At 39.5% G+C, this 14997-nt stretch overlaps 2 protein-coding genes across 3 annotated transcripts in view; both read right to left on the bottom strand.

Annotated features, from left to right (window-relative positions):
- pparg (peroxisome proliferator-activated receptor gamma) overlaps window positions 1-3478 on the bottom strand; it is a 30668-nt gene extending 27190 nt beyond the window's left edge. The window contains exon 1 of the mRNA XM_077529210.1: window positions 3414-3478. Within this exon, the coding sequence (XP_077385336.1) occupies window positions 3414-3465 (52 nt within the window). The 5' untranslated portion in view covers window positions 3466-3478. The remainder of the gene's footprint in view (window positions 1-3413) is intronic.
- Window positions 3479-5984: 2506 nt separating this feature from the next.
- The window catches only part of syn2b (synapsin IIb), a 65866-nt gene continuing 56853 nt past the window's right edge, over window positions 5985-14997 (bottom strand). The window contains exons 10-13 of one of the 2 annotated variants that reach the window (XM_077528891.1): window positions 13579-13758; window positions 13422-13488; window positions 11584-12361; window positions 5985-10192 (exon numbers count right to left, since the gene is read on the bottom strand). In XM_077528891.1, coding sequence (XP_077385017.1) covers window positions 10075-10192; window positions 11584-12361; window positions 13422-13488; window positions 13579-13758 — 1143 coding nt within the window. In that variant the 3' untranslated portion in view covers window positions 5985-10074. Of the gene's footprint in view, window positions 10232-11583; window positions 12362-13421; window positions 13489-13578; window positions 13759-14997 lie in introns of both variants that reach the window. The other variant, XM_077528890.1, reaches the window with a different exon arrangement.

Below are 14997 nucleotides of genomic sequence, written 5' to 3'. Positions count from 1 at the left end.
AAAGTGTTTTTGTTTCTGTGAACTTACTCTTCACACCTGGACAACAGTTAAAAATCATCAAATGTGACTCAAAATGGCGTTTGTAAAGGGAGATGAAGAAATTCCATTTTGCCCATATTAAGGTTGTAAGTAAAAAAAACTATTTAGAGTCTTGAATGAACCTAAGGCCTAATTGAGAATATTTTAAGTCTAAAGAGATTTGTTATCTGTTAGAGATGGGAGATGTGAAGGAGAACAAGACATATACTGGAAACGGCAGGGTTAGTGAATCCATGTCCAGAAAGTAAAAACCCTGAAACAATTTGGCTTTTACTCAACAGGTGAAGACAAGCTCGTTTAGCTGCCAGTTGAGCTAAAGCCAATCTGTGGCAATGGTTTTACTTTCTGGACCTGGATTCTCTAACCTTGGGAAACGGTGGTGGTCTTGGGAGTCTTAATTTAAAAAATGCTGCTCCCAACAAACACAAGCAATAAATATCTGTATTACAATAAACAAAATCAGATGTATTATATATAAATGTTTTAGTCTTATAGGTTAGGCTTATGCTAAGATAAACCCGTATGAACCATGAATTAATATGAAAGACTTATTAACTTACAAAACACTTGACCAAACAGACGTGCTACCCATACTGGAGCTTTCCTATTTCCCAATCAGTTTTTGACGAAAAGTGACGGATGATCCTTTCGAGACCTTTTATAACCTCGTCTAAAAAAAGATGATCCTTCAGTATGTATAATTCTAAGTTCCTCTAATTTAAAATAGACCTGTTACATCAGTGCTGATTTTCATTTTTTTTTTTTTTTTAATTATTCCGACCAACACCCAAGTAAAATTTCCCGGGGCGTGTAAACAATTGACTTGTTCTTTGTTAATATTATTACAGGATGCTTTCATGACAGTAAAAATAAATCTTTCAGAGGGGAAAAAAAAATCAACCATGTGTAACAATGATGACTTTACAATATTTCTGCCTTTGATGTTGCTGCTGATGTCATCCCCAATGGAACCGGGCGGCCGCCTCATTTGGACCAATTGTCTGTTTTTGGCAGTGCGACGTGCAAGTTTGAACGGCTCCTTTCTCCTTTTTAATTTTTTTTAATTTTTTTTATTTATTTTTTTTTTTTTACAAAAACTGCACCCGCCGGTCGTTGCGACACATTCGGTCCAATTGAGCAATCGTGTAACAGCGCCACATTTGACAGATTTAGGTGATGCTTTAATAATTTCATTTGTCCCGCAATTGGCTAACGACTAGTCCAGTATGAATCCCTCCCCTCAACCACCGTCAGATGGGTTGGGTTCCATGACACCCGTGACCCCAAGTGAGGACAAGCGATATAGAAGATGGATGGATGGACGGATCGGTGGAATTAAATTTTCCAAATGAAGTTTTGATTTTTTTCCCCTTCTGGGATTTGCTTTATTTCTCCTGATACCAAACACTCTTTGAAGCAGTTTTTTTTTTCCAGCAAGTTTTCTTTCCCAGCATTAACTTCAATCAACTTCCACAGAAATAATAAAACTATATTTACAAACACTATGAAATGAAGTGCCTCCTCCATCACCCTTAATAAAATTAACATTTGAAATGTTCAGCAATGTTAAGAAAATGTGAAATTTAACGGCATGACTCAGCACCACGTCTTTTTTCCCTAAATAGTCGTTAGCTAGGTTGGAAAAGCTGCAACATATAGTGACCGAATTGATAAGTTGGCAGCACTGACTATTCATGTTGTTGCACATCAACACATACGCGCTTGAAATTATGGAGCCAAAATATTTTAGAAATCGACCAAAACAATCATATTAACACATACGCAAATTAATCATTAAAATTGGTAAAACTAATAAAAATAAAATAAAGTAAAACTACTACTCTACTGTAAACACGCCTGGCTCATATGTGATAACAGAAAAAAAAAAATGTGCTTGCAAATTTATCTGGTCTTCTTCTACGAGTCATTATGCTGATTTTTAGCTATAAGCTATTTGTGCTAGCACTTTTTGATGCTTATCTTCACACATACTTCCTCTTTGGCATCAGTGGTACCCTTCGATGGTAGCATCAGGAAAACCCCCCCAATAACATTTCTAATTGAGTATTTTAGATTTTAAGTCTTTTGATTTTAAGTACTTTTGAGGTATACTTTAATAATGTTATCCATGAAATGTTTGGGTTTAACTGGTGGAAAAACTCAACTTCTCTCTATCTGAGGTGCTTCTATAAACCATTTTTGATGCAATAATAGTATAAGTTGACATTCTTACATAAATGACAGGTAATTATGTCTAAAATGTCACTGATGACTTACAGTTTGTAAAGGGTATTCCCCTGGAAAGTATATTTATCCTCAAAATGTTTTGTCATCCATGAATGTTCTCTCAAACTCTCAAGGGTCACAGTCCTGCATGTTTTAGAGGTTCCCTCTTCAAAACACCTTTGAATCAGCTGTGGTACATGAGGGAAATCACTAAAAGAAGACTGCGGTCATCAAGGACTGAAGTTTGAGACTTATGGTCTTCTAGGTGATCACTGAAATGACGTGACAATGATCAGCTTTGAACTTTATGTTTTGTTTGACTACAAGACGTATTTATATAGAATTGTTTTGTCTCAACTCCAAATTGTACCACTTTGAGGATGCCAAACCCCAGTATTTTATATTTTTCTAATTAGCTTGATTTTGTTTTAATGAAGACTCAGAGAAATTGAACACATCCCTTTGAATATTTTTAATACATAAACTTTGATTTAAACCAAAATAAGTATATATAAATCTGATTCAAAGCTGCTTTTGTTAGGAATTTAGAGCGTCAAATTTGATGTCAAAACATCCAGATGTTTATCTCATGTCTAAATTTGCTGTGCAATAATTTATCACATTTTGTCCACCTCAAAATTACTTAACTTGTTTACTATTCAAATTCATTTTCTTGGTTATTTTGCACAATTTTGTTTGTTAATTTTTACCTTCCTTTTTAGATCATTAATAATGTGATCTAAAATGAATGTCATTTTGCGTTTTTTTTTGTTTTTTTTTAAGACTACTACCAAATACCATGCAAACATTTGGGGTCCCATGCAGGATGGAGACCAGTTGAGGGCCCAAATATTTGACAATAGCCTTGTCACTCAACAGCTGAGCATGGTGCTATCGAAAATGTTCAAAATCTGCACGTTTCAGCATTTCTGACATGGGGAAAAAGTGTAATTTCACCAATCTGGAATGACTCAGCAAATTGCATGTATGTCTACATTGTGATGAGTCATGACCAACAACACATTTTCAACAAAAGACTGCCGGAAAGAAGGTTGCACAACATCTGCATTACATGACAGACTTGAATTACATATATCCCTATCAGAAAATGGTACTTAGAAAAAGGCACACAAATAAAGCAAACTTACCTAAATAACTACGACCAGCTTGATGGTTAAAGTCTCTTCCTGGTGTTTGCATGTCAAAGTCACATTCAAAGTGTGGTCCAGCAGCACCTGACTGGCTGCCACTGGTGCGTCCTTTAACCGCACCCCCCAGTCACCCATCACCGCCACCCACCACCCCCAGCGTCCCGGTGGACGCCTCGCCGAGTTAAGTGAACGGCGAACGGGTTGGCCACACAAAAGCACCGCTCGGTTCGGTCATAAAAAGAAACTTTTTTTTTTTTTCTAAAACAAAAATCAAAACATAACAAACCCGAGCTGGAAAATGACTGACCTGTTTTGTTTTATTTCTGGACACTCAGAATCTTCTTCCTCTTCGCCTCGCTGTGGAGCTCCGGTTCTTCTTTCACCGCGGTGCCTTCTCCCAGCTGTGGCCGCCTTCGCTGCTCCGACTGCCGGCCTCTCGTCAGTCTCTGCCCCCGCTCCTCCTCCTCCTCGTATCCATCTCGGAGGCGCCGTTGAAGCGCCAAATGTACTTGATTACACAACAAGCAGCCGTTGTTTTCCTGACGATATAAATCTAATTAAACGAGTTTGGCTCGTTTGCTCCGGGTTGGCTTTTCAAGTTGTGAACACTTAATTAAATGTAATTTTGTTAACCAAACAGGTAATTGTAAATGGTTTTGGTGAATGTTTGTGAAAATACATTTTTACAGCAATCGTTTATAATGCAAATAGCAAATTAGCAGCTACTTTAGCATTAGCCAAATGGCGAAGGCAAATGAGGTGGTCACATAATAAGTAAAAAATAAAATAATAATTTGACCAATTTATCCACTTAAAGTGTTACCATTGTTCACTTAGTAAACATGTTAAATATTTTGTGTAATAAAAAAGTGGAATTTATGTTAATGCCAGCATTGTCCTACTAGTAAGGACAAAAAGCTTACTAATACACGCACCTTAAACGGGACATCAATGTTATCAGGTGTACGGAAGAGGATCCTGCCAAACTTTTTTTTCCTCTTACGTACAAGTGTCCAGAAAAGTGCTGTTTAAATTTAATTTATTATTATTAGTAGTGTACTGAGAGTACACTGACCTTAGATGGATAGGATATCAAGGACATGAAATACTGTAAATGCTCAGCTTGCCAAACATAAGGACTGTCTATCACCATACAAGCTGAAAAAGTCTAAAAATTATGAAAAAAAAAAAAAAAAGACTTATTCATGTTATCTATTTCATCCATCCATCCATCCATCCATCCATCCATCCATCCATCCATTTTCTTGACCGCTTATTCCTCACAAGGGTCGCGGGGGGTGCTGGAGCCTATCTCAGCTGGCTTTGGGCAGTAGGCGGGGTACACCCTGAACTGGTTGGCACACAGAGACGAACAACCATCCACACTCACAAGCACACCGAGGGACAATTCAGACCGTCCAATTAACCTGCCATGCATGTCTTTGCAATGTGGGAGGAGACCGGAGTACCCGGAGAACAACGGAATCCATTGAGATGTAAAGTTTTCAGTTTTCATGATACGGAACTAGCGAGGTAATTGTTGGAGTGTGAATATTACTGTGGCACTGGAATAGTCCGCAACATCCATCCATACAGCGATCCTTCCATTTACTGCCGCTTATGAGGTCGCGGTCCTCAAACAGTATGCTACACAAATCTCATGTTAATACTTGGTACTAATACACTGCATGGCTGTTCATAGAGCTCCAATGACTGGAATTTGTTGCTGTAAACGCACACATGTTCCCTTGAGAGTGTTTTACTGTCTAATCTAATTCCTGTGAAGAAATCCCAGCAATTCTTTTTTTTTTTTTTTTTTTTTTCGTGGGTGGAAGGCTTTGGTATTTGAAAGCGTTTCATCATTTCCCATTTGCACGGGACTCGCCTACGAGTGCATGCCTTTCAATAAGGCAGTGTATGTGTACAGTACACACAACAACAATCGGGACAAAGTTGAGCATCCCTTTCGATCAAAGGCTTGATTCTGAATGCCTCTAAAAGATTTGGGGTGTGTTAAGAGTGATTTTCATTCCCTGCTCAGAAACAGTCAAGACCGACAGTCGTAAATGTTAAACCTATTCAATATTTACAATTCCAAACTTGTTTATGGTGAACGCCGAGTTCCGCCAAGCATATTTTTACTTTAGAGGGTTTCTACATCCTGTTGGTCACATTCCTGTTAGCTTGATAGAACTCCAAACCAGCGCTCCCAAAGAAAATACTTAAAATTGGGAAAATTTGGATCTGGTGTGCATTTATGTGTATACAGTAAAGTTCTAGACTGCTATATTAGTGTTTGTTTTTTTCTACTCCTCCATTCCTGTTAGTTTGGACATTTTAGCAGCTGGAGTGGAGGTGTAGATTACTACGTTAGCATGTCGTGCTAGCCACGCTTAGTTAGCTGCCATGTTTTGTTTATATCCCATTAGTATCTATAATTCCATTAACTATAGTGGCTGGTAGTCATGTGGCCAATTGAGCATAAACTAATGCTAAAAGATCACAGAAGACATTTCCACATGCATAGATCGCCATCTGGTGCACAAATGAGTAAGTACAAGCCCACAGCAGCATCAAATTTGATTTTATCTGAGGGACGATGGAGCCACATCTTTATTAACATGAATCATCTGTACATAAATGACAGCGTCATCAGTCACCAGGTCATGCAAAGCACTATTTTGCGGTTACAAATATAAACAGTCACTACAAAAATAAATAAATAAATAAAAGTCACTAGATTGCCATTAATATGGAGCCTCCAAAAAAATAAATACATTTATTACAAAATAAATCAACTCCTGAGATGGCACATACAGATGGGTGACAAGGAGTTAAAAACAACATGGTATAGTCTCAATAAAGCGACAGTCAACCATGATGGTGGTATTTATAAATAATAACATTACAGCTAGGTGTAGATGTCTTATCTTTGTGAGTAAATACTAAACACACAAGACTCAGTTTCCCCCTCTTTTTAAAACCAGTTTTGTCCTTTTTTTTGTCACCCGTCTGTACATACAGTACATCCATCCATACGTACAAACATTCATACATACAATAAGGTTACTTGTTGGCAACATGATAAGGGTTATACAGTAAATGACACGTTGACACGCCAGTGCACACTTAACAGAAGAGGAATGCTTTCCGGATTGCCTTTTAATTCAGAACGAGATTGGCTAGCACCCTTTGGTCTAGTTGCTTCTAATCGGTCACGAGTTTGCTTTCCGCCGCCGTAAAATGAGGTACGGTTCAAATCCAATGATTTCCATATGCTTATGTTGTCATTTGGACTCTGGTCTAGGACAAAGAGCACTTTTTCAAGTGGTTCCATTGATGTACATATGTTCTCCTCGACCAGGTGAGTCACATTAATAGCATACAACTTATCAACTTAATTATGCTAGCAAAGTTAACCGAACAGAACCAGCAGACTGAGACAACCTCCTACGAGGTTTCGATCGGCTCGTTTCTTAAGCACCAGAGTTAGGAAGATAGTGTTCACACAGATAACTGCACTGGCAGAGCAACCAGACCAGAATTCTTCCTAACCAAAACCAAACATGTGAACACAGCCAGAAGTGGTCACGGTCTGTTTATCTAGAGCGCAGCATGGTTCAGATGATAGCGATAACCAACTGAACCCTGCTGAAGTTCATCTTAACCCTTCCGAGCCTGAGTGTTGAGAACCAAATTCAGTTGCGGTTTGAAACAGTTTGACAAATGAATCTGGTTCCACCAAACTCAGATATGGTTCAAATCTACTCAAATGTGAACCCCAAAGATACAGACCAGCGTTAAAAAGACAGAGAAGTTTGGTCACAGCCTTTGGAATGGAAGACCAAGAGTTTGTCTCAGACCTGTTGATTGGTCGGTGACTGTGTGAAGGAACCGCACCAATAAGGAAAGACTAGATGAAATGAGACCAAAGGTTGCTAGTGCGAAAGCCCCATTCTTCTTCTTTGCCATTTTCACTGCTGAGGCTGGAGAGTCGGTCCCCACTTAAAGGAATGTCAAAAGGGGAAGATGTCTAACAGATACACAAATCTCACATGGACGTTCATATTCATATTGATAATAGGGTGACACCATTCAACAGTCATGTCAAGGTGTTATTGCACTACTGTCTCAATGTCTTCTTATGAGTATAATCAACAACGTACAATACCTTAGATAGATCTACACAAGAGGTGAAACAAGAAATCACCGGTCACAGAAACAGACATGCGTCTTTTTTTCCACTTTGAAATGCATTCACTTCATAATTGGTAGGGACGGCATTTACGGCTCCAAATCACCTTCGCCACATCGCTTGAACCGGAGACTCTATTGTTCTAGATTCATTTGCGGTTTTCAAAAGCATGCACAGCAAAAACGCCAGTGTTAGATTAACACTGAGATGATGTTTAACTAGTGTTGAAAGTAGTCTACACTCGTGTCAGTGGCAAAAATGTAACTCAAACGACACATTATTATGGTAAAACGGTACTTGATTTATATAACACTTTTCCTCCTTACAAGGTCCTCAAAGTGCTTTACATTTTGACTACTGATGACACGACATTAGAAACAACTGGGGGTTCAGTTAACCTGGCAATAGTCAGATAGATATTACATATCCATCTGGTACCGCTCCACAGTAATTTCGTCGGGAAAAGGCGGGACATTCTGTACAATAATTCGAGCTGATTGGACGATGCGACATTCTACACGTTTGTTTTAACCAATCGCGGCCACGGATGAAAACGCGTTCGTGTCCGTTCATCGTTCTTGTCGAAGAGGTGGAAAAGCACGAACATCTTACCAGCTAGAAATGCACGAAGCGCCTCTCGCTGTTCAACATTCAACAAGGAAACGGTGAGTCATTCTGCCAGAACAGAATTAATTGTAGCGTCCATTCGTCCATGTTGGGTTTGTTTGTTAGCCCCGACGTCGGCGCTGGCTTCCTGGTTTCGTCACAGTTGCATATCCCGCCCCCAAACACAATGTCGCTCTGTGATTGGTCCGAACGGCAGTTATCAGCGGGAGCGGTACATGATGGTATTCTCCGGAGTTTGTGAACTCACAAATACCGCGAGGATTCATCTTGCGAGAGTAAGGTTAGGGTTCAGTATCTCCATAGTCACACTGGTGTGGGATCGAACCCATACTCTCACAGTTGCGAGGCAGCCACTCTACCACTGAGCCATGCCAACCCGACGACAAAAACTGGATGTATTTCTATTGAAATGTCGACAGTGCGCTGGAAATTTGGAAAGTTTCTTCTTCACCAGAAATGAGGGTGTGGTCAATTTAACAATCAAGGTTACACAACGAAATTTACTCTGACAGAACATCCTAACAGTGTTAAAACAACATCGCTTACTGCATATTTGATCAAACACTGGAAATTTAACACTGGCCGATTTGCTGTTTACCTTTTTATGCATTGTTTACCTTGGAGCAGACAAAAGAGGAATTCAAATGACTATGGTGACGGCCTCATAGCTTTATCCTTTATTCTGCATTTACTCTACGTATCTGGGTTATGTTTGGAGTTCTGAAAACAGACCAAAACCTTGCCAAATACTTGTTAAAACAAGCAAAAATATATTTGAAAATGCAAAACTCTTTTGAAAAACTATATTTGAATTCTGTGCTGCTCTGTGATTGGACCTTCTGCGTTTTGGACAATGGGGCTGAAAGGCGAAAGGTGAATTGGAAGTCCCGGTCTCGGCCACCCCCCCTCGTTTGTAATTAACCGATGAATGAATTTCAAGTCGACTCAGGTCTGCACAGCGAACGAACAGAGCTGTGAGTTGAAAACACGATAAGGCTACAACATCTAGAGAAAGAGAGAGCGAGAGAGAGAGAGAGAGAGAGGCAACGAAAGGCAAAAGTCAACACCGATACAGCTCCTGACAGCAACTCCAAAAGGTCATGGCGGAGCCCCTCGGAGGAGCCATGCAGACACATGCACACGCACACACGCGCGCGCACACAGAAAAAGATTTGCAAATTCCCTCACGTCGATAGGCAGTTGGCGGACGAGACACCAAGGCTGGATTTACACATGAACATATAGTTGACGTTTTTTTTTTTTTTTTTTTGTTAAATTGCACACAAGTTTCACTGAGAGGGACCAAAAAATGGGTTCACTGCGAAAATCACAAGGGAAACCATCAAGTATATCACTAGTAGTTAAAACGCTATAAATCCAGCCACTCATGAGTTACGTCACCGATAAAAAGCTACTGGCTTTATAGTATGTCTCTCTCTCTAACTATATTTATATAGGTATACTGCATATATACTCTATATACATTTTCTTTGTATTTAATATTATACTTTCATATAGTTCTTTTTCTTTAATGTGCTTTGGGAAAATAAATCTTATATTCTGTAATATTCTATGCTACGCTACTCTAGGGTATATATATCAGTGACCTAACTCATCTTTCCACCTATTCTGGCACAGCGACATGCACTTAACATCCGAGCCAGGGGGCATCACTGTTCACTCGCACAGACAAGTTGACACGCAGGACGGACGGACGGTACACTTAAAATTGAAAACACACATACGTCTCGGACTGCGTCACATTGAAATGTCCATCAAGTCAGCGCTGGCCAATGAGGAAGTGGGAGACGGGAGCAGAGGGCGGAAGTTCGGTGTCTAGTCAGAGAAAAGGCTGGCGAAGGACTTCCGGATGTTGCGAATGGTCTCGGCCTTGGCCTCGTCTTGGCCGTCGCCGCCTCCGGAGCCGGAAACGCCGCGGAAGAAGGAGGAGTCGCTGAAGGCGTTGAAGGCATTGGTCAGTGACTGGGACTTACTGGGAAGTGAGGAGAGAGCAAGGAGGATGTGAGGGAGATGGGAAGACGGGATGAGGAAGGGTGACAGACATTGGGAAACGTCGCATTAAACAGAGACTCTTTCACTATAGAAACGTATAGAACTACAATAAAACATATCGTAAACTCGCCAATGGCGAGATTGCTTGGTAGCAAGAGAGTTCCACTACATTTGAGCAAGGGGTATGGCATACTTCAAGGAAGGAAAAAACACAACAAAAGGACAAGTTGCGGGGATAAAGACGAAATTGTGATAAACAAAAACTATAATATTGCTTGAAAAAGTCATGTGGTTTAAAGGAATAAAATTGTAATGTGAGGAGGAAAAAGCTATACAGTGTTCCCTCGTTTATCGTGGGTGTTACGTTCCAAAAGCTACCCGCGACAATGGAAATCTGTGTTAATTTTTTTTATTTTTTTTATCCCACTTAATAAATATATATATATATATATATATATATATATATATATATATATATATATATATATATATATATATATATATATTTACTTTATTATAAATGCTTTTTCATTCATCATATAATATATGTTCTTTTTTCATTTACATTAATTTTTCATTAAAAGTACGCTTTTTAAATTTACTTATTACAGTATACATCACAGTATATATTTATTTTTTCATTAATATATATGTTTTATTTTGGTAGTTTTAGTTTATTATGAATGCTTTTTCATTCATCATTTAGGTTGTTTTTTTTAATCACTAACACTTATTTTTTTCCATTAAAAGTATGTTTTGTTTTGTTTTGTTTTTACTTATACTTATTATACAGCACAGTATATATTTTTTATCTCTGGAATGCCACGTCGTGGAGTGACGGGACAGACACCGCTGGAAATACCCGTACATACCCGTATGCCCCCGGTTGGACGTGAGGTTCGAGAGATACGGCCGCGCAAATACCCCCCCAAAAAAATAAACAAATCTTTTTAATTTATTTTCCACAAATGCAATATTTATCACAATACCGTGTTTAGAAAAGAACATTCGCTGAATGTGAATGTGAATTCCGTTAACACCTTTATTTTTGTATTATTTTACACCTTTATTCTTATTACATTAAGATAAGTTAAACATTTTGGACTATGGCAGTGTTCATCTGAGTGCTTTTGTTACGCCCACCAAGATCCAGATGGAGCTGGAGTAGAAAAAAAAAAAGCTTGCTATATTTGGCTCTTTTCATGCACAATACTGCCACCTAGAGTATTGGAGTAAACAGTACTGCCCATTATGTTTAATAAGATTGACCTTGGTAGCATACTGAGCAGTTTAGCTCGTGGATGATTCAACATGCTAAATACATGCTCTTACTTGAGCAGAGGGTGGCTTTTTGGCTGAGACGCTTGCTGGTCCTCCTGGGGCTCAGCGGGATCAGCGGCAGTTTCGGGCTCCGGGTTCTGGGACGGAGAGGCGGGCTTGGCCTGAGGCTGAGCCTTGGCCGGAGACTGCACATTAGGCGGGGACTGGTTAGCTTTGGCCGGCGACTGGACTTGCGCCGTGCCGGGTGACGAGGCGGCGTCTGAGGCCTCAGCCGGCGCCGGGTTTTGGGGGGCGGGCTGAGGTTTGGGTGAGGCTCTGGGGGGAGGCGGCGTTTGGGGCTTTGGCTGCAGCTGTGGCTTGGAGTTCCTGCGGACAGGCGGGATGGGCTTGGCGGGCGGGGTGGGTTTTGGCGGCAGGTCTTTCGGCTTTCCCGGAGCTTGGGCCGGGGAGCCCGGCGGCTGGGGCTTGGGCTGCTCCGTGGTGGGAGCTGAAACTGGAGGAGAGGCAGCGGCCGAAACCGCGGGGGAGCCCGGACCTCCCGACTTAGCGGGTGAAGATGGAGAAGCTTTGGCCGGGGCGGCGGTCGGGGAAGCTGAATCCGGAGGAGGTTTTGTGACGGAGGGAGCTCTTGTCATGGGGGGAGGCCTCTGCACTGGAGGCTTTGTGACCGAGGCGGACTTCTGGACCGGGTTTGGCTTCTGGGACTGGGCTGGTTTCTGGGCCTGACCTGGAGAAGGTTTTTGGGCCTGGGCGGACTTCGATGGAGGCTCGGAAGATCTCTTCGGCGCGTCTGATGATGCCTCCACACTCTGTGCTTTGACTGACGCACCTAGAAAATGACAAAGAAATACTGTAATTGGATGAGGTGTAGCAATGTGCTACATTTACTCCATTACAATCATTCTCATCAAATTGCTATTTTATTTTTTATGATTACAACTGTATGGTATATATACTTGTATGGTAACAACCATTATACGAAATAAATAAATAAATACATAAATAAATAAAAATTAGGATTTTCATTTCATTTCATTTTATTATGAGTTAATACTCAGTATTTTTTCCCTTTTCTTTTCAATGCGGCCCTTAAACATTGTGTAAATATGGAACAAAAATAAAATCATAATCAAAGAAATAATTGGATGAGGTGTAGCAATGTGCTACATTTACGGCATTACAGTCATTCCCATCATATTGCTACTTTTTTTTTTATGATTACGACTGTATTGTAAATATACTGGTATGGTAACAATCGCTTTATGAAATAAATAAATAAATAAATACATAAATACATAAATAAATATAATTTTTTTCAGTATTTTTGCCTTTTCTTTTCATTGTGGCCCTGAAACATTGGGTAAATATGGAACAAAAATAATATCATAAGCAAAGCGTTTAAACAGTCGAAACCAGAAGAGGGCGGCAAAGCTTCAGATTAGAAATATACTGTTCCAATTTTCATTTGTAATTATAAAGATAAGTCATGGCCATCATGAAAAAAAAAGACATTTGATTAGATTTTTTTTTAACTTGTAGATGTCTCTGCAAATTGAAATTTGTTTTGGGAAGTACGGTTCATTTGTAGTCAGATGATGCATGAAGATGAGCAAAAAGCAATTATAGCGTGACGATGCAGAAAGTGAACCGTGTGCTGTAAAAACTAAATAATAAAGAAGTCAACTGGGATAGAAATTCTGGACTGTGTTGAGCAGCTAATGCTTTGTATTATTTATTTAAATGACGTTTATTTTCATTCTTGAGTTATCTGACTATGAAACGAGACCAACATTCAATTCTGTTTTATACTGACTGAAGCTAATGTGGAGTAACAAATGTGTCAAAATCAATACGAATAATTCATGCATGAGTTGTCGTGTTGACGGAACCTTGAGGTGGAGGACGCTGGCCTGCGCTTCTACTTGCATCTGCCGCTCCGTCTTTAACGCCGCCACTCTGGCAGAGAGAAACGGGAAGGAAGGGTAAGAACCAACAGGAACCGAAAAACAATTAGACTTCATCATCTTGCAGTGCTACCTCCTGTACCTGCGGGGGCGCTGCTGCGGCGGTGGTCTTCTGGCCTTGAGGGGAGCGTGCGGGCGAGCGGGAAGCAGCCGACGTCTTGGCAGCGAGGGCCTGCGTCATCTTAGCCAGCACCACCTCGGATATGAGCTGGCGATCCTCCGCCTGGTGGTCGCCGACCAGCTGCATAGACGAGCCCACCACCTGAGAACACACAAAGGAATTTGATAGCCAATCAAAAATGTGCATATTGATCAAGGTTATTTTCGTTAACTAAAACTAAGGAAAAAAAAAAAAAACTCGTTAACGAAATAAAATAACCAAAATGCTAACTGAAACTACATTTAATGTTTACAAAACTATAATTCTACCAAAAATGTCCTTTGTTTTAGTCTTTGGTAATTAATTTAATGCATGAGACTTTGGAGATGAGTTTAAATGTGATTTATTTTGACATTAACCAGAATAAGGACGTTTGAAACCGTGTCGCACAGAAGTGATGTCACCTAGCAGCAACCAATAGAAAAGCACCTTCAGATGACATCACTCCCATGGTGTTTTTTTTAACTCATTCACTGCCAGTCCAGGACAAAAAAAAAATCTTTGACGTCTAAAACCGTCTATGGCAGTGAATGTGTTAATTATTGCGCACAAGTAATACACACAAAAAACTAAAACTAATACTGAAACGAACTATATAACTAAGCTAGAACAAAGCATTTATTAAAGAGATACCTGACTCATTGAATAATTTTCAGCAGTGAAAAGTTGATAATTTATCCAAAATGAATTTGATAACTTCATTATTTTTCATGTACAATTAATACCTTTAAAAACTATGTTTTGCACTTGCAGTCGACTGATGATGACATCACCTGTGCTGAGGAAGTAAGAAATGACCAATCATGGCTCACCTGTTTTCTGGGGTTGGTCAGCAAACTGTGCCATGATTGGTCGTTACCTACTTCCTCAGCACAGGTGACATCATCATCAGTCGACAGAAAGTAGAAAAAATACTTTTTTAAGGTATTAATTGTACATGAAAAATAATGAAGTTACCACATTAATTATAGACAAAATATTAACTTTTTACCGCTGAAAATGGCTCAGTGAGTCAAGTATCCCATAAATAACTAAAACTAATAAAAATTAGCAGAACCACCCTGTAAACTAATTAAAACTAAATTAAAGAAAACAATACTCAAAACTAAATTAAAGCTAACAAAAATGAAAAAATCCCAAACTATAATAACCCTGATATTGATTTGACGTATGCAATCATAAACGATAAACAGCTGTCATACCATCACAAGTTTAAATGTTGTGACTTTCAGGTTTTATAAGTTTAAATAAAAATAAAAATAAAAATACATAAATAAAAAGTAAAACTAGTTAAAACAATTACCGTAATATTAATAATACCGGTACATTTAAAAACAAAAA

Source organism: Festucalex cinctus, chromosome 8, assembly GCF_051991245.1.
Source record: "Festucalex cinctus isolate MCC-2025b chromosome 8, RoL_Fcin_1.0, whole genome shotgun sequence".
Classification (NCBI taxonomy): Eukaryota; Metazoa; Chordata; class Actinopteri; order Syngnathiformes; family Syngnathidae; genus Festucalex; species Festucalex cinctus.
The sequence above is the reverse complement of the archived record's forward strand: the minus strand, read 5'-3'. Positions and strand labels throughout refer to the sequence as shown.